The sequence below is a fragment of the Eupeodes corollae genome, chromosome 1 (assembly GCF_945859685.1).
Source record: "Eupeodes corollae chromosome 1, idEupCoro1.1, whole genome shotgun sequence".
Classification (NCBI taxonomy): Eukaryota; Metazoa; Arthropoda; class Insecta; order Diptera; family Syrphidae; genus Eupeodes; species Eupeodes corollae.
In genome coordinates, this window is record NC_079147.1 from 134391205 (window position 1) to 134414126 (window position 22922).

Consider the following 22922-nt stretch of genomic DNA (forward strand, 5'->3'; position numbering starts at 1 on the left):
TGTCATGCCAACATCAACTTAAGGGGGTATTCTGGTCTAGAGACATGAATTTTATGTAATTTTTGAAGTGCTGTAGAAAAAAGCAAGCTACAATTTTACCATCAATTTTTTTATACATTATTTATTCACATTAGAAGCATACAAAAAAAAATAAAAAAGTAAAAAAAAAATAAAAATTCCGTTAGTTATCAGCTGTTAGAGTAGTGCGTCTCAAAAATTTGGTGCGTGACCATACCCACGATTTTAACTCTCCTAGAAATCTGAAATCAAAAACTAAAAAAGATTATTAATCTACAATAATGTCGCAATGTCTGGAACTACGGAAAAGTTACAAACATTTTTTTTTACAAAATGGCGGCTGTCTAAAGAAAAATACAAAAAATTTACCATTTTTTTGAACATTCTTCGATTTGTTAAAAATAGTAAAAATAAAAATTTGGGGATGGCCGTAGTTCCGGACGTAGACAAGTCCCTAAAGAAGACTTTCTTAAAATTTCAAGTAAATCGGTTCGGCAGAACCTGAGAAATCGTGGGTATCAGATTCAAAAAGACAGTTCTGAGAAAAACTCGTTTAAAGTACCCCATTATGTCTTTTGTTCTATTAGTTGCAGCCCAACCGATTTGGATGGCTGCTCAGCAAAATACTTATTTCTCCGAAAATAATTTGAATTTGGGAAAATCCTCTAGTAGACATATTCTTAAATAGTTAAACTATGAAAATATGAAAAGAAAAAAAAATCGATTTTTTTTAATTTCTAGACCAGAATACCCCCTTAAGTAAATATTTTTTGTAATAAAAACATGGTTAACGAAACCAAAATATTTGCGAGGAAAAGAATAAATCATAGTTTGTCGATTGTTTCAATTGGTACAAGAAAACTATATTTATTGGTCTAGATCTAAAAAAAAATCAGAAAAAGCAATCCCAATCAGATTTTCCGGCAAATTTGAGCGATGCTAGTGAGTGGGAGCCGTGTCGAATGTTGCGACCTAAAGCTTAAAATTAAAACTTAATTTTAACTAATGCAGTTACATATGTACCTTAATATAAATAAATATTTTTCTACTTCATATGTCCTTAAACATTAATAAATATTTTTACTTCTTATGAACCAATTTTGTTTTTGTTTTGAATAAATTTTTAGACATTTCCTACACCATTTAGAATATATTAAACATATATATTTTGAACAATGGTGCATTTTTTTCATTTCTCCTTTGACTTGGTGCTTTTTTTGTACCCTTTTCTCAAATTGATACACATCAGTTAATGTTTTGCACAGTTTTCAGCAAAATAAATGTACCGAAAATAGAAGATGGCATATAATTGTCTCAAATGGTGTATTTTTTTCTTGTTTTTCTAAATTAGTGCATTTTATTCTCTAGATTCAGGAATCAGTGTATTTTTTACACGGCAGCCATATTTTTCAAAAAATATTTAGGTAAACATGAGATTCCACTGGCCGCCATCTTCAAAATGAAGACTATGATTAATTATTTTATTATATATTTCTAATGAATTTTCCACTTTTTTGGTATTTCCGACTCTTTTTTAACAGCACGTATTTAAAAAAAAAATAAGAACAACCAAAAAACTATGAATTTTGAAAAATGAATTTTCACGAATCGATTTTGAAAGCTTTAATTAAGTACAATTATTAAGGCGCTCGATTTTTAGATGGGGTAGGACCGAAAATCAGTCGACAGAATGTACTTCGTTTTGAAATTAGACACTCAAATTCATATTAATTCATGATTTTATTACGCACATACTATGTACTAAAATCATAGAAAGATCAGAATTCTTTTATATACATTTTCCATCATGAAATAAACCATGGTGTAAATTTTAATTCATCAAACTAGTTTCCGATTAAAGAAATAAACTTCGGTGTATATTTTGTTTCAAAATGAATTCTGAGTTCTGGATTTTTTACACTAATGGTATATTTAATCCATCAAATCATCGTGTATTTTTCACGCTCTTGGGAAAGATTTTCCACTAAAAGTGGTGCAAATTGTATACCATTGAGGTGTAAGAAGGTATTTTAAGAACATAATATACACCTCTGGAGTATTATTTATTCTAGTTACCAGAACAATTTGTATACCACTAGCACAATTTAAATACCAAAATTCGGTATACTTTTTTCACAGCTGGTGCACATTTTAAACGGTGACGCGGTATTATTTACACTGAATCTAAATTAAATGTTCAAATATTGCACCAAAAAGTGGTGTATTTTTTATATTCAAAATGTATATCACGAAAGTGTAAAATATACCCCAAATATTTTGGTGTATTTTGGAATTTTGTGCTACTTGAGATGTAGAATGCCTTACCACACTCTGTCTTTCCTAGTCATTGCAATATTCAGGAATTCAAAACCAATGTGCATCGACATCTCCTTTTAAACCCTCTCTCCTCTTCCTAGTGCTCACACTGTGCATCTGCATAATAAGGGTAGTAATATCCCCTTGAGTGTGTGTTTATTATAAAAAAAAAAAAAAAATCTCCTGGGAAGTAATTTTTAACATAATTTTTAAATAAGCAAAGATTTGATCAATGGTTGAACGTTTGAAGGGAAACATGCTTGGTAGCAACTGGTCATATTGTTTTGTTCAACCCAATTTGTTAACCTAACGTAAAGTAGTTTTAAGAACAATTTTCTACATGAGTTTGACACAGTAATATAATTTTATGGCTGATCCCGGTCACCTCTATTCAAAAAAAACAGCAGACATTTTGGAACTGTTTTCAGAAACTGTCTCCTCACTATATATTCTATTTATGAAACTTAAGACGTATTCCAAAAACTCAACTGAACTGAAATTAACTCAACTTCATTTTTATCAAGAATGATTTTAATTCCACCATTGTAAATGAGAAATCTAATTCAGGGATGATCGCAACTAATCATTTTTGAAATCGGATTGGACAATAAAAGTTTTTCATAATAGGTCGCGAGGACATTTACCTCAATTGAAAATGTATTATTGCAATTCTGGCCATTTAAAAAGCGAACCCAATTTCAAATAGGTTTTTTATTTTTACACATATGTACTCTGTTTCGAAGCTACGAAGGTACCTGTCTTTTTTTTAGTACATAGTCTTTTATAATCTTGCTTTGATGGTAGATATACAAATGCTTGGTACCAGAATTATTTTTTTTTGTTTTTAAGTTTTAAAAATGCAAATGATTTTTGTCTAGCTTTTTTGCAGTCATACTATTTAAAACAAAACGTGCTCCTAACGTTATTTTAGCTTAGAGAGTTTAAAATTTCTCTAAAAGAAAGAATCGAAGTTGATATTTCTTCTAAGCTAGTCGCTTCTGTGTGTGGCAAGTTTCCCATTTTAAACTTATGTTGTTAACTGCCGACTGTTTAAAATTAATTAATTAAAATTACCATCTGATTCGTTAACAGTGATTCCATTAAAAAAAGGACACCCAAAGTTTTCAATCAATTCCAATAGATATTTGGCATTTTGATTTAGATCTAAAGATTTTCTTACGATAGGAATTGGACTTTTATTTAAATAAATCGGGTATTCACTTATACGACCAATTTAAGTCCCCAATAATCATCAAATTTTAAGGAGTATTATTATTAAGAAAATTGTATACATAGAATGTTATAACTTAATTACATAGGAAGTATTTGAAAATGTGGTTTTTGATATAGGAGTAATTAGATTTTAAAAATTCTTAAAATGCATTTTAATATTTTCGTAAGTGTTCTCAGGATCAATCATTAAACCACCACTAGCTCTTCCAAGTCTGTTATTTTTTACTGCTGGAATACATTTGTTATTCAAATCCTTGAAAAAATAGTAAAAAAGTAATGAAGAAAATTTACAAAATATTAAAAATAGGGTATTTAGAGATAAGAATACAAAATGCGGGCACTTATGACTTTGGGCATAATTAAATCATCAGATTCAACAACTTAGACTAAGCACAATTTCTGGGTTAGATTTCAAACTTATTGCAAAAATGACACGATTGTGATATTGATTAGTTGAGTTAGGAATCAATAGTATAATTTTAAAAGCTTTCGAAAATTTCAAAAATTGATTGATCACTTTTAGTATTTTGTTTGTTGTTTTCACATACATACATCCATATATGTATTATAGAAACATAAGATCGCACATATTATATTACATCTAAAAGCAACACAACAAAGTAACATATCAATCATATTCTTTGTATAATACAAAACTAAAGACATTTTAAATCACAGTATTAGTTGCCATACTTCTCCGAAACGGCTTGACCTATTTCAATGAAATTTTGCATATACATTCGGTAGATCTGAGAATATGTTTTTATTTTTTATAATCTTAAGTGCTATTGTTTAATTGCATCAACATCGTACACGGTGCAATGATCTTACTATAGTATTCAGTGACGCTATGTACAATGAAGAATTGATTGCTATTGATCTTTTCGTTATCATTTCCAACTTAATACTCAGTCAGTTTTGTATGCATTCACCAAATTGAAATGCAACTGATTTAATAGACACTGAAATGAATCGTGAACTACAATACATTTCTGTAGAAATGGCAGCGATTGTGGCTCGCAATGTCCCACTGATGAATAAAGAACCATTTTTTAACACGTCATGCTCGCAGTTTCGACCGGACAAAGCGGATTCTTTTTTTTTTTATGCACCAGGTGGAACTGGAAAAACATTGCGGCAACGATATTAGATGGAGGCAGAACAGCTTATTCACTATTTAAACTGCCACTAAATATTCAAAATAACCCAGGTGCGGTGTGAAATACAAAAAAACAATCATCCATGACCATTGCTGAAAGTGGAAAATTATCAATACACACAAACATTCGCTTGAGGCGTTGAACACGACATTGAAAGATATAAAAAAACGACATACTATTTGGCGGCACTCTGTTACTTCTTAAAAGGGATTCCAGATCAACGCGTGCTTAAAATCATCGCCATGTAAATACATCTGAATGTAAATATGCGTGTTCAAATATTTCAAGATTCATCCGCTGAAACATTATCCAAACAATTGTTAGATATAGACGGAAAATTATGACAGATGTAACTGGATGCCAACAATTATCGGTCGATTTCTGCACGATTATTGATTTAAATGATGCTCTCATTGACCAGATATTTTCTGATATACACAGACAATATAAAAATCATGAGTGGCTGGCAGAAGGAGAAACGTTAGCAGCAAAATAAGTTGATCTCAACGAATAAATCTCAAGGTTGGATCTCCGGTAATTTTGTTTCGTAATTTGAACCCACCATGGTTGTACAACGGCAGGCTATTAGTTGTTAAATAATTAATGAAAAATACCGAGGTGCAAATATATTATTACCATGAATCCCTATTATACCCACATATGTGGCACTTAAATTCAAACGCCTTCAATTTCCAATTAGATTGGCATTTACAATGACTATCAATAAGGCTCAAGGCCGAACGATGTCTGTCTGCAGTTTAGATTTGAGCACTTCCTGTTTTTCACACGGACAATATTATACGTGCCGTGCTCTCGAATGGGCAAACCATCCAGTTTTTTGTTTTGACCAATGATGGGATCACAAAAAATATTGTACACTCTGTTGCATTAAGGAATTGACATTGTTTTGTGTAGTTTTGTCATAATGAGCGATATTTATATAATTTTAAAGAATTAATTTAAATAAGTTAAAACAATTTGTTTGTTCATTTGTTGTTTTAATATTTTGGCATAAGTTATTTATTTCTAGCAAAATGTTTTCTAGAAATTATCGAGTATCGGGTCAGCTACTTTTTATATAAATTAAGCATATATGTACAGTACATACATTAACTATAAATAATAACAATGTATTGATTATGATATCGGCTTGGAGAGTATTTCTTTCCGTGGATAAACCTTAAGGGTTTCTAATTTGTTTTCACTTTCTGTTGGCTTTTGAAAAAGGAACGAATTGCAACTTTAAAGATCACAACATGTATTCCAATCAAAACCAACAAGATACCTCCAAAAAGAATACCAATGGCATCAATATTGTGATATTGAATGAAGCCAAGATCCTGTCCGGCAGAGTGAAGATGTGGAGCACCTTTATGTCTGGCTACATATTCAACCCAATAAACTGCCAAGTCAAGGGGTTTCATTGGTTGATCTCGAAACCTTTCTGACATTGATTTTGCAAGCTTTTCGTATTTAGAGTCTTTTATAACCTTATTAATAGCAGCTGAAAAGAGTTCTTCAGTTAGTTCGTTGTAGTCAACCGTCACTCCATAGCCAATTGCCTCTGCACGAGCCATATTCAAGAACTGATCACCGAACATTGGAATTCCAACAAATGGTTTTCCATAAAAGATCGATTCAGTTGTACTGAGTAAACCTCCATGGGTGATAAATAATTTTACATTCGGGTGAGACAAAATGTCTTCTTGGGGAAACCAATCATTGATGTACACGTTGTCACTCTTTCCAGGCAAATTAGTTTCTTCAAACTTCCACATGACCTTTTGTTTAAGAGATTTGAACGTGCGAAGGATAGCGTCACGTTTTTCGACTGGAATCAGGCTGCTTTTCAAGTTCGAACCCATTGAAAAGTAGATAACACCATCCTTGGCTTCGTCCAGGAATTTTTGCATTTCTGCTGGAAGTGCCTTTGGCTTATTGGTGATATGAATTCCTCCAACTTCAATCATATTCGGCTGATATGGTCTTGGGAAGCTGAGTGAAACGTGGGCGTTCAATAATACAAGAGCGGTGTCCTTGCGAATGTTATCGAGTCCCGCTTTTGAATTTGGAAAATATTTGTTGAAAAGCTGTCTTTGCTGAGGCATGTAGTAAGTGTAATAAGCTACAGTTTCGACGGTAATAACTGCCAAGTTTAAAATTCGTTCAGCAAGGGTCATTTTGGTTGTAAGTGGCAGGAAAGTATTTGGTACATAGGATAACGGTGAGGGACTGCCTACTAAATCTGTATTCCATAAAGTTGCACCGAACGTTCCTAATCCAATTAAAGGAGCTTCAAAATGTTCAGCTAGACCGAAGAGAGCTTCAGAAAGAAAAACTTCACAAATAACTGCGTCAAACTTCTCTCCTGATGCCATCAACTTTTGCACCGAAGGTTCTGACAAAGTACTGTTTGTGATGACATACCCGAGGTCATAAATTGACAATATTTGATCAATAACGTTCATGTCCCGCATTTGCAAAGGATTACTTTTGCTTTCTGAAACAACAAAATCAAAATAAAATTGATTAGTATGAATATAGACTTTTGAAATTATGTATATCGAATTTCAAATAAATGAACCTTTTGAAAGTTGTATAATATTAGTAGAAGGAATATCCCGATAGTTCTTGGTTGGTTTCTTCAATGGAAATGGTGATATCACTGTGACTTCGTGACCTTTTTCAGCTAATCCCTTGTAGAGAGCATTTCCTACAAAAAAGTGCGATCTTGCCATTGTTGGAGAAATTCCAAGAATTTTGTATGCATTTGCGGCACTTAATACTGCACAAATAATTAAAACAGATGACCAAAACCACTTCATAATTTTTAAATTAATAAACTCAAAATTGATTCTTGTATAAACAAAACACTTTGTTGAGATTTTTTGTTTTTATTGCGTTCATCCAAGCAACCTGCCGAAAATTCAAGCAATAACTGAAATTGATTGTGAATGTTTTGTTTTATTGAACTTGGTTTTTTATATAGACAAACAAAAATCCAATCAATCTGAAAAGATAATCTATCATGTCTACAAAATTTTGATTCTTTGAACTGATGAATTTGAATAGATTCAACAAAACTTGCGGGTAGGAATACTTCGATATCTTTATTTGATATGCTATTTTTATACGTACATGATAATGTCAAGTTTTTTATGTGTACATATTATATTCTGCTTGAATTATACGACAAGGTTATTTTGATAACCTACTATAAATTTTCTAACACGTGGAATGAACAAGTAAGAAGTATTGTCGATAATACTTTAAACTATACCCAAGTAGATACACATTCTATGTATAAAATATATTATTTTAAGGTTTCCGATAAAATAATTGGGCTTGGTGAGAAATTATATTAATTAGTAATAAGTTTAAAAAAATAAACATAAGAACACTTTTATTTTGATTCTATGGTTCTCAATCAAAGGTGCTTATCGGTGACAAATCTTTTATGATCAAAATACAATACGAATTGTGGGAATTATACTTATGATTGCCAATCGTTATTCTACATTACGTTTTAAATGATCTGACTATTTATTAGAATAAGATATACATACATAATATGTACATTAAAATATCTTAAACAATATTAAATAGCCTTTAAGAATACAAAAGAACTCTATTAGTTTTGAAATGTAATAAACAGCGATTGAGCACCAGTGGTCCACTTTTTTAATTTTGAAAAAACACTTGAGGCTATCTTAATACATATATGAAATAGCTTTTTTTCAATAATTAATCTATAATCTATAATAATTCAATCTATAATCGTTTTCTTCAATACTAAGTTAAAATATTTATATGATATTCGAAAAGACTTCATAAGTTGTTAGATTCCACCTGTTACAAAAATCTAAAAGAAACGCTAAACCACTTTTTCTAAAACGGCTAAACGGTTTGAGAGTGGGTTTTGTTCTTGTAAAGAAGCTGTTGTTTAAACAATTCTATTTTATTCAGTTTTAAAAATCTATTAACAAATTTTGAAAACTGGTTTTTTAAAACTTGAGAAAATAATTTAAATCACAGTTTTTATTCGAAGTCAGCACTAAAAATTAAGTCCAAAAAAATCAAAACAAAATCGAATTGAAGGTTTTCTCGAAAGTTCATAAAGATTCAAATAAAGACATATAATTAATAAGAATTCACAAAAACTAAGTAATATACTAAAATATTTTGAATTGTATCTAAAACACAGCCCTATTTTGGTATTCACGTATATCGTATATTCGTTTCACCATTTCGATTCCCTTTTACACTGCCTTTGCATTCTGCTATCAATTGGGTGAACTACATTATCCAAAACCAATTCGACATTTAGCTGTTCATGTACAAATCTTGGGAATGTTGGATAAATTGTTTTGATTCATACAAAAATTAAGTTTAATCAATCCACCTGAACAGAATAATGTGAGTAATTTTTGGAAATGTGCAGTATTTGACTTTTTATTCCAATTGGAAGCAGAGGAATAAGAGAATCCTCAAACAGAGAGCTTCGGAGAAATATTAAAAAGTGTCTTCCTTCCCCTTAAAATGTTAATATTCTTTTATTTATAAAACAAATATTCTAATCAAGCAATAAATTAGTTTTCACTTACAAAAATTAAATTAAATTAATTCATTTTATATGCGGACCTGAAATGTATAGAAAGAATGGTTTCACTTGAATAGAAGAATACCACGCAGTGTTACCGACGTTACAGATACATACACAGATTCACTTCGAATTAATAGCAGAATAATGATTAGTGGAAATTCAAGTAAAATTCCCCTCGATGAAAAGCAGAATTGGCCTGAGAGAAAGATTTGTACTTCGCAAAATCATCATAAAATGTATTGTTAAGAGATATTTTGAGTTTAAACTTCGTTTTTGATTGTTTTTAGCTTTTGTAAAGGGGCATATTTTAAAAATCTGATGTGATAGGAAAATTTTAAGACGTGATTTGAATTTAGGACATCTTAATCCCTTAAATAAGTTTTGTTTTGTTTGTGATACATACAAAAAATAGTAATTTTGTCGACCAGTGTAGTTACTTTGAGAATAGAGTTTATTTGATGTTTTTTGTTCTTCGCTTTGGTCAATTTAAATAAAGTCCGAAAATCTTTTGAATTGAAGAAATAGATTTAGATTAGATTAGATTTGATTTTATTTTCATTATTTCTTAACATAAGATATTTATATATTTACAAAATCACAATTAGCATTGCAATATAGTCTGCCAGGTTGACAATATAAATTTAATGTAATATAAAGCTTCTAATGGTTGTATTAAAAACAAAAAGAAAAAAAGATACATTTTAACTGCGATATTTGTGAACAGAAACCATATAATTTGGTTTGTATTAGGGGAGATAAAATATTCTTTAAATAAGGAATCTTAGCAGCTTTTCAACACTTTCGTACTGTGTGTACAAAGCTGTGCTACGTAAAGCATAATAGACCTAGACATACTTCAAACACAAGAAATTTGCTACTATTTGCTATGTTCTTGTTTGAGAAACACTTTGCCCATTAAGTTCCTATTAAACTTTTTGCTTTCATAAGGTTTTCACTAAGATGTCTTTCCATACTAAGATTCTTTGTAAAACACATTCCTAGATAATTGAATTCTCTCACCACCTCAATCAAGTTCGAATCGTAGCTCCATCTTTCATTTGAGCAATTTCTTCCACTTCCGTTCTTGAATATCATTATTTTAGATTTACTTGAATTGACCTTATTATTCAATGTTACAAAGACCTATGCAAATGGTTTATCATTAGTTGCAGTGATTGGGGTGAATTAGAAAACAGCACAATATCATCGGCATAGAATAGTGCTTTGATCGTTGTCCCGGCGAATTCCAGTCCTCCACCAATATTGTCAGTAGGTTAGGTTAGGTTATAGTGGCTGTCCAAGATGGAAACGGACACACTTAGGCCAGTTTAATGGCCCATTGTGATACCACATGAATCTTGAAACTTCCTCCTAAGCTCAATGGAACCAGGTAGAGTCCCTTACGAAACGTGAGAAGCTGATTATACTGATATGATTTAGATCGTATAGATCGTTAAAGAAGAATTCTTCTAGGTAATTCTTGCGTTTTCGAGCTAGAGCAGGGCATGTGCAGAGAAGATGAACAACCGTTTCTTCCTCTTCCTCATCCATACAGCTTCTGCAAAAGTCATTTGAGAATAAGGATAGTCTCGTGGCGTGCTTTCCTATTAGACAGTGTTCGGTTATGACACCTATTATCGAACTTATATGCGATCTGCTTAGAGAGAGCAAGCACCTTGAACGTTTTAAATCCAGTGTCGGCCAGATGCTTTTTGTGACTTGACACGTGGTGATGTTTTTCCACCTGGTGCCTGCCCTCCTCGCAGCGTCTTGCATTAGCAACAGTTTACAAGTAGCGATTGGTAGGATGGGCTGTACTGTACCGTTCCTGGCGAGTTCATCTGCCTTACAGTTACCTGGAATGTCTCTATGACCCGGCACCCAGCAAAGGTGAATATTAAACTGTTGCGCCATCTCCATTAGAGATGATTGACAGTTATGTGTAGTATCCAGGAGTCCTGAGTCCTCGAACAACGGATTCTACAATCCATGGCTCTTGGATCAGGACAATGTCTTCCCCGTTACTCGCTAGACGGAAAAGAAGTGAGGCCGAGGCCTTTATGGAGTGTTGGAGATTAATCTGTACTAACTGCAGCATTTTAGCTACAATTAGGAAGATCAACCTCCACCACGGTTTTGTTCTGATCCTCTGAGTCTGAGGATGAACCCAAGAGTTCGTCCTAGCTCAGAAGGATCATTTTAAGTTCGTCCTCAGTCTCCATTAAGGATGGTCCAAGACTTTTGTAGAGGGTGCAGTCGCGATTGGAGAGGACAAGGGTGCATCGTCACCCTCTGTTAGGAGAGAAGACGACGTCCTAGGTTCACCAACCGCTAGTTCACCTTCCGTAGTTTTTGGAGGCCCGCTTTCCGCGTTAACCTCATCTTTTTTATAAATTCGAATTTTAATGGATTCGAAACCATAGTTTATGGAGCCCTCGTTTAGGGCTAGAGGAGCCAAGGATTCTTTATTGAGTACCACAATGGCGCTCATATAAAGACCCTTCACTTCCTCTAGCTTGGCTATTTTCCAGTTATGCGTCGGAAGGGACGGGTTACACACTTTGACCATCTCGAGAATGTCCTCGATACCAGCAGGTTCGATCGGTATCCAGATGCGGGCTCTAGGTCTGCTAGGAATGCCTTTCACATAGACAACCTCGAGCTTCGCACCTGGCTAAACTTCACCTAACCGGCTGACAGCAAGCTTGTAAAGGTCACAAGATCTCTGGTCGCCACAAACCATGAGTTTAACATGGCCTTGATGCCAAACCCATCGCTTATGGAAGGAAGTGGTCCTGGAAGCTCTTTCAAAATGCTCAAAAAGCCACCCGAGAGCTTAACCTTGACCAACTGCCAACGATCAGCCGATATTGTGCCATCATCATCGCTCCTGTCAATGACCGCAACCACGACTTTGCCCTTCGCGACGTCACTGAAACTGGCTTGTTTCTTGATGGCATTGAGGGGGGTGCTTGTGTTATGCACCCGAGGCCGTTTTGGTGTCGGTGCAGCCCCCTCAAGAGACCTTTCTCTCTTGGACGTAGAGTCCTTATTGGATCTTGTTGAAGCAAGTATGCTTTTGGCCCATTCGACGCTAGCGGTTTGCTGCAGTGTCTTTTCAGCCCCCGATGATGCACCAGAGGCCTTCAAGATTTTCACCGCTTGCCGCCTTTGTCTTTAAAGGCCTTTAGAGAGTTTTCCATTTCTGGAAGTATTCTCACTAGTATTGGTAGGGCCATTTTTCACAACCCTGCGACTACTGAAATTAGGTATCGCTATCTTTTTATTCTCGTTGCTACCAACAGCAGAGGAGGGTCCATGGTTAGCCACTTCTTCCCTTCCCTTCTTCCCTTCCCTTCTCTGTGTTGGCCGCAAGAGATACGACAGCAGGCTTTGACACCAAGCTGCTGCCCGGTCCTGAAGAGATACCGGTCTCACATGTGTTTTTGTTTTTGTTTTTGTTGTTTGTTTTGTACATATTTGGTCCCACGAGACGCGAAGAAAAAAGGTCCATCTGCACAGAGATTCGCATGTACAGATAAGGCTAGTTAATCCGGAGGTCGCCAGGTATCCAGATACTCCGTTAGAGACTGGGCTATTTTTGAATTGGGCCCCCAGCCAGGCTGATCATCTGCACGGGTCGTTTAACACCTTAGATCCAGCCCAAAATTGATGAGAGGTGGTTGGGGAGGAAGAGAAAGGGTGGGGACTCAGTTGACGTTAATTCATCATTCTGACGTGTAAGGAAAAGATTGGGATTCGGTAACAGCAATTCAGCTAGGTTACCTAGAGTGAGAAGGAGTATAGGAGATAGGACCGTTGCTAGCTTTTTCGCCATTACAAACGTGGGAGGTGGGATTGGACTTGGTGACATAAACGTAGGATGGTATGCCTTGTTTATGTGGGAGTGGATGATGATTTTGGGAGGGTAGAGGGATAAGAACGTCCTTTAGTTTCAGGACTCATCTGGAGAAAATTCTCGAGAATCATTGACCTTACTCAGCTTCTACAACTCGACAAGTTCGACGTTCAGAGTAGAAGAATATTGTCAGTAAGAGCGCAAATAAAAGAGGACTCAACGCACACCACTGTCGGACTCCTGTTTCAGTCTGAAACCATTCAAAAATTTCCCCTCCATTCCAAACCAGGGATTTAGTATCATTGTATATATTTTTGAGGACTTTACCGAATTTCCTGGATATCCCTAGTCCACAAAGTTTGTATAAGAGCGTGTTTTTGTCCACCGCATCAAACGCTCCTTTAAAATCCACGAAGAAACAGTAAAGTATAAAGAATTTAATGTTATTTTATTAAGAATTAATTACAATTTACGAAATCAATTGAAATACTAATAGAAAATGTAAGTTATTAATAGAAAATGTAAGTTCAATGCGCAGAAGGATGTTCTTAGGTCGAGCTGTAGATGAGAAGTGAGTAATGTCCCATTCCAGTTATGAACACTTCCTTATTCAATTGGGGAACGGATGGAATTGGAATTGGCTTGAAGCGGGGATGTTATAGACTCGGCCATCCTATCATTTTCGTCGTCCTCGTCGAAATCTGCGTCAAGTTGTATCCATTTCTTCATACGGTCGGCTGACCATATGGCTTGGTACGGTTTTTGCGTTCTAGGTGCGAAAGGCATGTCCACAACTTCATATCTATCATGAGGAAGTACAGCTTTAACCACATATGGACCACGATACTTCACATCCAGTTTTCTTGAGGTTCCGGAAGAAGCTGGAGCGTCGTTGAGAGTCATTACCAAATCTCCTATATGGTACTGCTTGGCCTTAGAGTGCTTCGAGTCGTGTCGCTGTTTCTGTTTGTGTTGATTATATGTTATTGCATCGAATCCCTCCTTACGTAGCTTTGTCAAGTCTTGGATATTCTGATTGAGGTTCACATTCTGAGCAAGGACGTCAGGAAAAGGATCTCTTGGTATGTACCCCATGAGTAATTGATGTGCAGTTTTGTTAGTAGTCGCGTTAATGGTATTATTAATGCTCCATTGCACTGTTTTTATCTTCAGATCCCATCTTTCATCATCTTCAGCCGTTGCTAAAAGAGCATTTAATATTGTTCTGTTATATCTTTCGACTTGACCGTTCGCCCTTGGGGTTTTTATTGCATTAAGAACGTGGGAGATGCCGTAACTCTTCATGAAGTCGGCGAACGATTTTGAAGTAAAGGCAGTGCCTCTGTCTGTTATAACACGTCGAGGAGTTCCATAAGAATGAATTACATCTGTGAAGAAATTTAAAACTGGCTTCGTTTGAGTACTGGGCAGTGCTTTGATAAGGACATATTTGGTAAAAGCGTCAACTAGCACTATTAAATATGCGTTGCCTTTTGTGGTTTTAATAAAGGGCCCAAGATGATCCATGTGTATTGTGTCAAAAGGCACGGCCACTTTTTCAATCATGTAGAGTTCCCCTCGTGGTTGTGTTTCTTTTTTGTTGAATGCACATTCGACACATGATTTGATATACTTTTTCACAAATTGAGTTATTCGCGGGAACCAATATCTTGCTTTTACATGTTCTGTTGTTTTCCTTTCGGAGAAGTGACCCATTAAATCATGGCTATATCTTAACACGCGATTTCTCACACCTTTTGGGATGAAGAGTCTGAGTTCACCGTTTACCCTTCGGAAAAGTCGACCTTCATGAAATTTGTAATCTGTATGAATTTGTTTTTCAGATTCACAGGACGGTTGCTTCACAAGTACTTCGATAATATCGACGGTTTCTTTGTCTTGCAGCTGCAATGAGTAAAGCCAGTCTGATTCATTAATGCTGACTTTCAAAACATCCATAGAAACGGTTTCGGTCTGGTTTGTATTTTCACAAGGATTCCTTGAAAGTGAATCGACGTGGGCCATCTGGATGCCTGGACGATGGTGCACGTCGAAATCATATTCTTGCATGCGGAGCCACCACCGTGCAATTCGAGGGATAATTTCTTTTTTGTTCATAGTCGTTTTAAGAGCCTGACAATCGGTGACAATCACGAAATGTTTCCCCAACAAATATTGTCGAAATCTATCTGTAGATTCCACGATAGCTAGAGCTTCTAGCTCGTAGCTATGATATTTTGATTCATCTGGACTTGTTTTTCTGCTGTAATAAGCAACGGGATGTAAATGTTTATCGTCTTTCTGCAAAAGAACTCCCGCCACACCTTGACTACTGGCATCGGTGTGTAGTTCGTGGTTTGCAGATGGGTTGTACAAAGCCAAAACGGGTTTGTTGGTAAGGCACCTTTTCAATTCATCAAAGGCTTTTTGTTCTTGTTCACCCCATTGAAATTTCGAGCTTTTCTTAGTCAGATTAGTTAATGGCAATGCGATTAGCGAGTAATTTTGTATGAATTTGCGAAAATAGCTCGTTAATCCAATAAATTGTCTGACGCCATGTTCATTACTTGGTTTTTCAAATTTTTCCACAGCAGTTGTTTTTGCAGCCCCAGGTTGAACGCATCCATCTCTTATAATGTGGCCGAGGAACTCAATTTCTGTTTTGAAGAATTCGCACTTTTTAAGATTAAGTGTGAGATTAGCTTCTTTTAAAGCATTTAGGAATTTTTCCAATTTTCTCATGCCATCTTCGAATGAATTTGCGAGCAACACATAGTCATCCATGTAGCTTACCACGGCTTCGTTCTTCATTTTATTTTTGATTTTGCACATTAATTTTTGAAAGTATGCAGGTGCGTTAGCCAAACCAAACGGCATAACTTTAAATTCATATAGGCCATCTGGTGTTATGAAGGCAGTTAAATGAGTATGCTCTTCTCTTATAGGTATCTGGTAGTATCCGGATGCTAGATCCAGGACTATGAAGTACTTGTAGCCTGCAAGATTATTGATTTGCTCTTCAACAAGTGGGAATGGACAGTTGATTTTTTTAGTTACAGAGTTAAGCTTTCTGTAGTCAACACACATTCTGTCTTCTCCGTTTTTCTTTTTAACAAGTACCACTGGTGAAGCGAAATCAGACTCTGATTCTTTTATTATATCGTTTTCGAGAAGCTCGGCAATCATAGATGCGAGAATTTCCCTTTTAGCATAGGGTATTTTGTATGGATGGTGGACTATTGGCTTTTGTGGTGACAATTCAATTTCCATTTGGATCAAATCTGTTCTGCCAATTTCTTGAAGGTTCATAGCAATGCAATTCCGAAAATTGTTGAGAAGTGCAAGCAGAGTCTCGACTTCAAATTCAGGGTTGACGTTTAAATCGGGGATGGTGATATCAACAGGTGACAAAGTTTGCTGAATGTGACAAATGTTGAGATCATGAGTTTCTTTGCGTTGGATGGTAAGAATGTCTCCCTCTTTTTTAATTTCACATTCAGGATTGTTGAGTATATCTTTTCCAATCAGAACATAGTCGGAGAGGAGTTCATCTGCAACAACTACAGCACAAATAGGAAAGGTAGCGCTGTCAATTTGCACTTCACATGATACACATCCTAATGTTTTACATTTTCCTCCAGCAAACCCCTGTAAAACAGCGTTACACTTTTTAATGGGAAAGTTTAATTCTGAGGCCACAGTTTCAGAAACGATAGAACGTTCACTTCCTGAGTCTAGTAACGCTGTGTATTTATAACCATTAATTTTTACTGGTTTGTAGTAACAATCGGTCAATGAAATGACATTGATTCTAGTTGATTTTCTTTCTTCTGGGATTGTTGGTCGCGGTTTGTAGTCGGTGGCTTGCCATTGCCTTTTCCTCGTCTGCGTACATTGCCTAGCGTAGTGTCCGGGTTGATTACAATTGTAACAGCATACTTCGTTTCTTTTCGTATTAGGGGTGTAAGTTGAATTAAAACTTCTGTTTATTGCCGGCTTAGAATACATTGGTGTCATAACGTGGCTTGAAATTGGTTTTGACCGGGAACTTTTCCTTATGTTTTCACACAACTTGATTTTGTCAACAAGATCTGGAATATCTTTGAAGCTACTTGCTGCAAGATTTGCACTCATCTCGCGATCGTTTAATCCAGTTAAAATATATTGGGTTATAGATTTTTCTGTGAGATTTATTCTTTTACCTAGCATATTTACTTCGAAACAATAACTTTCGATATTTTCATCTGGACGTCGAACTCTTTTAATAAGTTCTTGATGAATCTCTAGCTCATTATATCGATTTGGGAAATTAAGTTTTAATCCACTTGCCAATTGTTCCCAAGATATTGTCGACTCTTGCAATGTATCCCACCAGAACTTTGCAGGTCCGATCAATTTGGAAGCAGCAGCCATAAGGAGAGGTTTTTCTTCCCATTCGTATACTTTCCTTAAATTTTCAACGCGAGTAACCCATGCTTCGGCTGACATCGATGTTATGTCGCTGGGTGAAAACGAAGGAATTGTATCTGCAATTTCTCGAATGCTGCACTGGATTTTATGTACACGCTGCTCGGATACAGGTACGCTTGATTTTGAAAAGAACATTAATTTTTCTCGCAGTAATCTATCCTGAGCCAAAAATTGTCGCTCTTTTGCAATGATGTCTTTTTCACGACGAATCATGTCCCATTCTCTGGCACGAAGCGCATCATCATCTATGAAACTGTTGGAAGAGCATTCTGTTGATGCAGTTTCCTGCGAAATATTTGTTGATTTAGGTTGCGCGTTATCATACTCGAGTATACGTTGAAGCAATTGTCGCTTTGTACCATTATGAGGTAAGTTTCGTTTTATTAATTCGTCTTTTAGTTCTTTGATCGATTTTTTATTCATTGTGAGCATATTTTGATTTAAAAATTATGTTCTTCTTTTCAAATACCTGTAAACAGAAGAAAACTGGGTACGTACATAAATAGAACAATTTTTTTATTATACCTACAACGCAATATATTCAGAGAAATCTACGCATTCAACGTAAGCTAAACTTCATTGGACGCATGCTCAAACAACCTGGAACATTCTGTTGCTTCTTCGCATGTTAAAAATCTATTCCATTGCAAAGCAAACATTTTTTTTTTTTAGTTTCATTTTTTTTCAAATACGTTTCTAGAACAAAAGTCAACCATTTTCCGTTCTCTTCATTTCCAAAGAAGTTTCAGGAACAAAATGTCCACTCAGACATTTTGTTTCAGTGCAAACAACTTTTTTTTTTGTTCTCTTTTTATTTTAATTAAATATATCGCTCTTCCTGTATCGCTCAATGGAAAGAGAGGTTTTATAAACTAAAACATCCCAGCTCAAAGGAGTCCAAAGAGGCAACAACAACAACGTGAACGACGTTATAAGCGACATAGCAACAAGTCAAATTTTGAGCCCAAAATACGACCAACAAAATGAGCGACCGAATAATACAACACGTCTGAACATGCATCCAATAAACGAAAATTATTCGCAATATGTCGGAAAGCGACTGAGAATGAATCATATTTTGTAGACCAAAATATAATTGCATCTTCCTTTTTGTAACTAATTTAAACTTCTTACCAACCGTAAGTCTTCAATTTGCGAAACACAGGTTCTGATTATCCCACTTCTGATTTTATAAAGAATTTAATGTTATTTTATTAAGAATTAATTACAATTTACGAAATCAATTGAAATACTAATAGAAAATGTAAGTTATTAATAGAAAATGTAAGTTCAATGCGCAGAAGGATGTTCTTAGGTCGAGCTGTAGATGAGAAGTGAGTAATGTCCCATTCCAGTTATGAACACTTCCTTATTCAATTGGGGAACGGATGGAATTGGAATTGGCTTGAAGCGGGGATGTTATAAAAGTTTCTTTTTGCTTCTTAGGAAGTTCTTGGCAATGCTCTTAAAGGGGTCATCCCATGTGATGGGTTAAAAAAATCGTTTAATATGTCTAGAATACTGTAGTAAAGGGATTTTTCAAAATTCGAAGTTGTTTCAAAGATACGACTTCGGACTGTTAAAAAAGATAAAACAAATAAAGGAATCGGTGGAAAAGGACCAGGTAAACTTACTGATAAAGTGATTGAGGAAACCTTTAATAAAGGTTTTGAAGGTAATTTGAAAGTAATGTCGGTTATGGGATGCCATATAGGGCGCGAAGCCGATACTTATGTTGAGAACCGTGATGAAAAGTGAATTTCACGTTCTGAGCGGCGCGTAAGTGATGCCGTGAAACAAGCCAGAATTGATTTAAGACCTGAACAATCTGCTTTGAAAGAGTTTCAAGAAGAAGAGAAAGGAATACTATACGGACCAGGCATCGCCGTTTGAAAGGTAAGTTGATATTTTCATAGTTAAGAGGACTTGGAACATTAAACGAGTTTTTCTCACAACTGTGTTTTCAAACTTTACTCCATTGTATCTCAAAAACGGTTTGACCGAATGACTTGAAATTTGTTGGGTTGGATTCAGCACATGTAAACACATGAAATGACCTATCGACAAGCAAAAATTCCGATTTCGACCCAAAATTCGTGACGTTTTTTTTTTTCCAAATTTAAAAGTCAAATTTTTGGTATATTCATTCGATGATAGTTCATTCTATGTGTATAGGCTCACAGATTAAAACGCCGTTTATTTTTGTTTGTTTTAGATAAGCCAATCAGCAGGAATCGTGGAAGTGCGAGTCCATTTTTTCGAAGTGGAGTTGTTCACACTGGTGTAACTCGTGTTCTTTACAATATTTTTAATTCAAATTTTGTACCTTTTTATACTGTCAAACTATGTTAATAAATAATAAGAAACTTAATAAAGTTGTATCTATTTACTGGTCGTACAAAAAATCTTAGAAATTCCTTAAAACACAGGCTGTCACATGGGATGACCCCCTTAAGGACAAAAATTTGGTCGACCGTGTAGTAACCGGCTTAAAACTTCTTCCATAAACCATTATGTGGAATCCACAAATGAAGTCGTCGTCGACGTAAAAAATTTGTACGAAGCGTTCAAAAAACTTATTAAACGATAATTGTCTGGGTTTTGAGTACTTCCTTTTTTGTGGATAGGAAAGATTGAGGAATCCTTAAACCCTTTTATCAGCTCATTGGTGCCGTACTTGTAAAATTCAACTGGAATTCACACTTTGCCTGTAATTTTTTAAAAGTATTTAAAACTACATTACGTTTTAAATGATCTGACTATTTATTAGAATAAGATAAAAAATAAATAAATTGGGTGGCGCGACAGTCCGTTGAGAACCAAGGCCTAGTGACTTACAACTCTCAACCATTCCTGTGTGCGAGTAATGTTGTCAGGAATGGAGGGGACTCCGAACGGCTAATTTTGAGAAAGCACTTTTTCATGACAATAGTTACTCTTGGAGAATTTGTCAATTCCTCGCAAGAGGCAGTACCCGTGAAAAGACTTTAGATGGCATAGGCAGGGATCGAACCCAAGACCTCTGGCATGACAGTCCAACGCACTAACCATCATGCCACGGGTACCACCAATAAGATATACATATATATTATGTAAATTAAAATATCTTAAATAATATTAAATAGCCTTTAAGAATACAAAAAAACTCTATTAGTTTTGAAATGTAATAAACAGCGATTTTTTAAATTTGAAAAAACACTTGAGGCTATCTTAATATATTAAATAGCTTTTTTTCAATAATTAATCTATAATCTATAATAATTCAATCTATAATCGTTTTCTTCAATACTAAGTTTTCTTCAATACTAAGTTAAAATATTTATATTATATTTTATATGATATTCGAAAGACTTCATAAGTTGTTAGATTCCACCTGTTACAAAAATCTAAAAGAAACGCTAAACCACTTTTGCTAAAACGGCTAAAACGTTTTGAGAGTGGGTTTTGTTCTTGGTAAAGAAGCTGTTGTTTAAACAATTCTATTTTATTCAGTTTTAAAAATCTATTAACAAATTTTGTAAACTGGTTTTTTAAAACTTGAGAAAATAATTTAAATCACAGTTTTTATTCGAAGTCAGCACTAAAAATTAAGTCCAAAAAAATCAAAACAAAATCGAATTGAAGGTTTTCTCGAAAGTTCATAAAGATTCAAATAAAGACATATAATTAATAAGAATTCACAAAAACTAAGTAATATACTAAAATATTTTGAATTGTATCTAAAACACAGCCCTATTTTGGTATTCACGTATATCGTATATTCGTTTCACCATTTCGATTCCCTTTTAAACTGCCTTTCCATTCTGCTATCAATTGGGTGAACTACATTATCCAAAACCAATTTGACATTTAGCTGTTCATGTACAAATCTTGGGAATGTTGGATAAATTGTTTTGATTCATACAAAAATTAAGTTTAATCAATCCAATTTTTGGTATATTCATTTGATGATAGTTCATTCTATGTGCATAGGCTCACAGATTAAAACGCCGTTTATTTTTGTTTGTTTTAGATAAGCCAATCAGCAGGAATCGTGGAAGTGCGAGTCCATTTTTTCGAAGTGGAGTTGTTCACACTGGTGTAACTCGTGTTCTTTACAATATTTTTAATTCAAATTTTGTACCTTTTTATACTGTCAAACTATGTTAATAAATAATAAGAAACTTAATAAAGTTGTATCTATTTACTGGTCGTACAAAAAATCCTAGAAATTCCTTAAAACACAGGCTGTCACATGGGATGACCCCCTTAAGGACAAAAATTTGGTCGTCCGTGTAGTAACCGGCTTAAAACTTCTTCAATAAACCATTATGTGGAATCCACAAATGAAGTCGTAGTCGACGTAAAAAATTTGTACGAAGCGTTCAAAAAACTTATTAAACGATAATTGTCTGGGTTTTGAGTACTTCCTTTCTTGTGGATAGGAAAGATTGAGGAATCCTTAAACCCTTTTATCAGCTCATTGGTGCCGTACTTGTAAAATTCAACTGGAATTCACACTTTGCCTGTAATTTTTTAAAAGTATTTAAAACTTCTATAGTACTTATTACTGCAGCCAGTGTACTATTTTCAGCGTATGACGATTAAGGGATTCAAGCGACAAAAGAACGTCAGGTGTTATCTCTCTATGCATCTTTTACTCATTTCGATTTAGTCTTTTCACAGCTTCAATTAAAGTTCTCAGACAAGCCAAATATCTAGGTCTTAATTCATACTCAATATCAAATTGGAATATACAAGAGTCCAAAAAGCTGCTATAGCTCTCTTTTCTTGCAAAAAAGGCTATTAGTAATAAATGGAACTTACAACCCTGAATTATGCATTGGTTATACACATCGGTAATCAGACCGTTTTTAAGTTGTGGTAGTATAGTGAATTGCTTTAAAAGAAGCCATAAACCGCGAAAAACTTTATAAAGTCTAACGTTCAGCTTGACTATGTATAATTAGCCTCATTTTCGGCACTGGATACCCTACATTACCTAATATCTCTTGGTATATATAGCAAACAAATTGCTGTTAGCTCTGCTATTCGTCTTAAAGCTCCATCGCAGCGGGCTAACAACGCCATTGGCCACTGCATTCTTAAGTATTTATAATCAATTCCAAAGCACACAGACTAAATCATCACTCAACTGCAATTCAGGTCACGAAAAACATACGGCCGGTACTAGATTTGAAGCGCTAAAGGTGCTCGCTATCTCTTAGTAGATCACATAGTCAAATAGGAAAGCACGATACGCGGCTAGGCGCATTCTCAAAAG

General features: G+C 34.9%; 1 protein-coding gene across 1 annotated transcript; it reads right to left on the reverse strand.

Annotated features, from left to right (window-relative positions):
- Positions 1–5711: 5711 nt before the first annotated feature.
- Positions 5712–7641, reverse strand: LOC129940611 (UDP-glycosyltransferase UGT5-like). Its single transcript, XM_056048999.1, has 2 exons — positions 7312–7641; positions 5712–7227 (listed from the first exon to the last, which is right to left on the reverse strand). Exons 1-2 carry the CDS (start codon positions 7550–7552, stop codon positions 5918–5920), a joined length of 1551 nt encoding a protein of 516 aa, XP_055904974.1. The 5' UTR covers positions 7553–7641; the 3' UTR covers positions 5712–5917.
- Positions 7642–22922: the final 15281 nt, after the last annotated feature.

Excerpts from the sequence above, each read along its gene's own strand:
- LOC129940611 (XM_056048999.1), bottom strand. The coding sequence starts at position 7,552 with ATGAAGTGGTTTTGGTCATCTGTTTTAATTATTTGTGCAGTATTAAGT. Across the intron at positions 7,228-7,311 it reads TATTATACAACTTTCAAAAG|AAAGCAAAAGTAATCCTTTG; the intron begins GTTCATTTATTT and ends TTGTTGTTTCAG.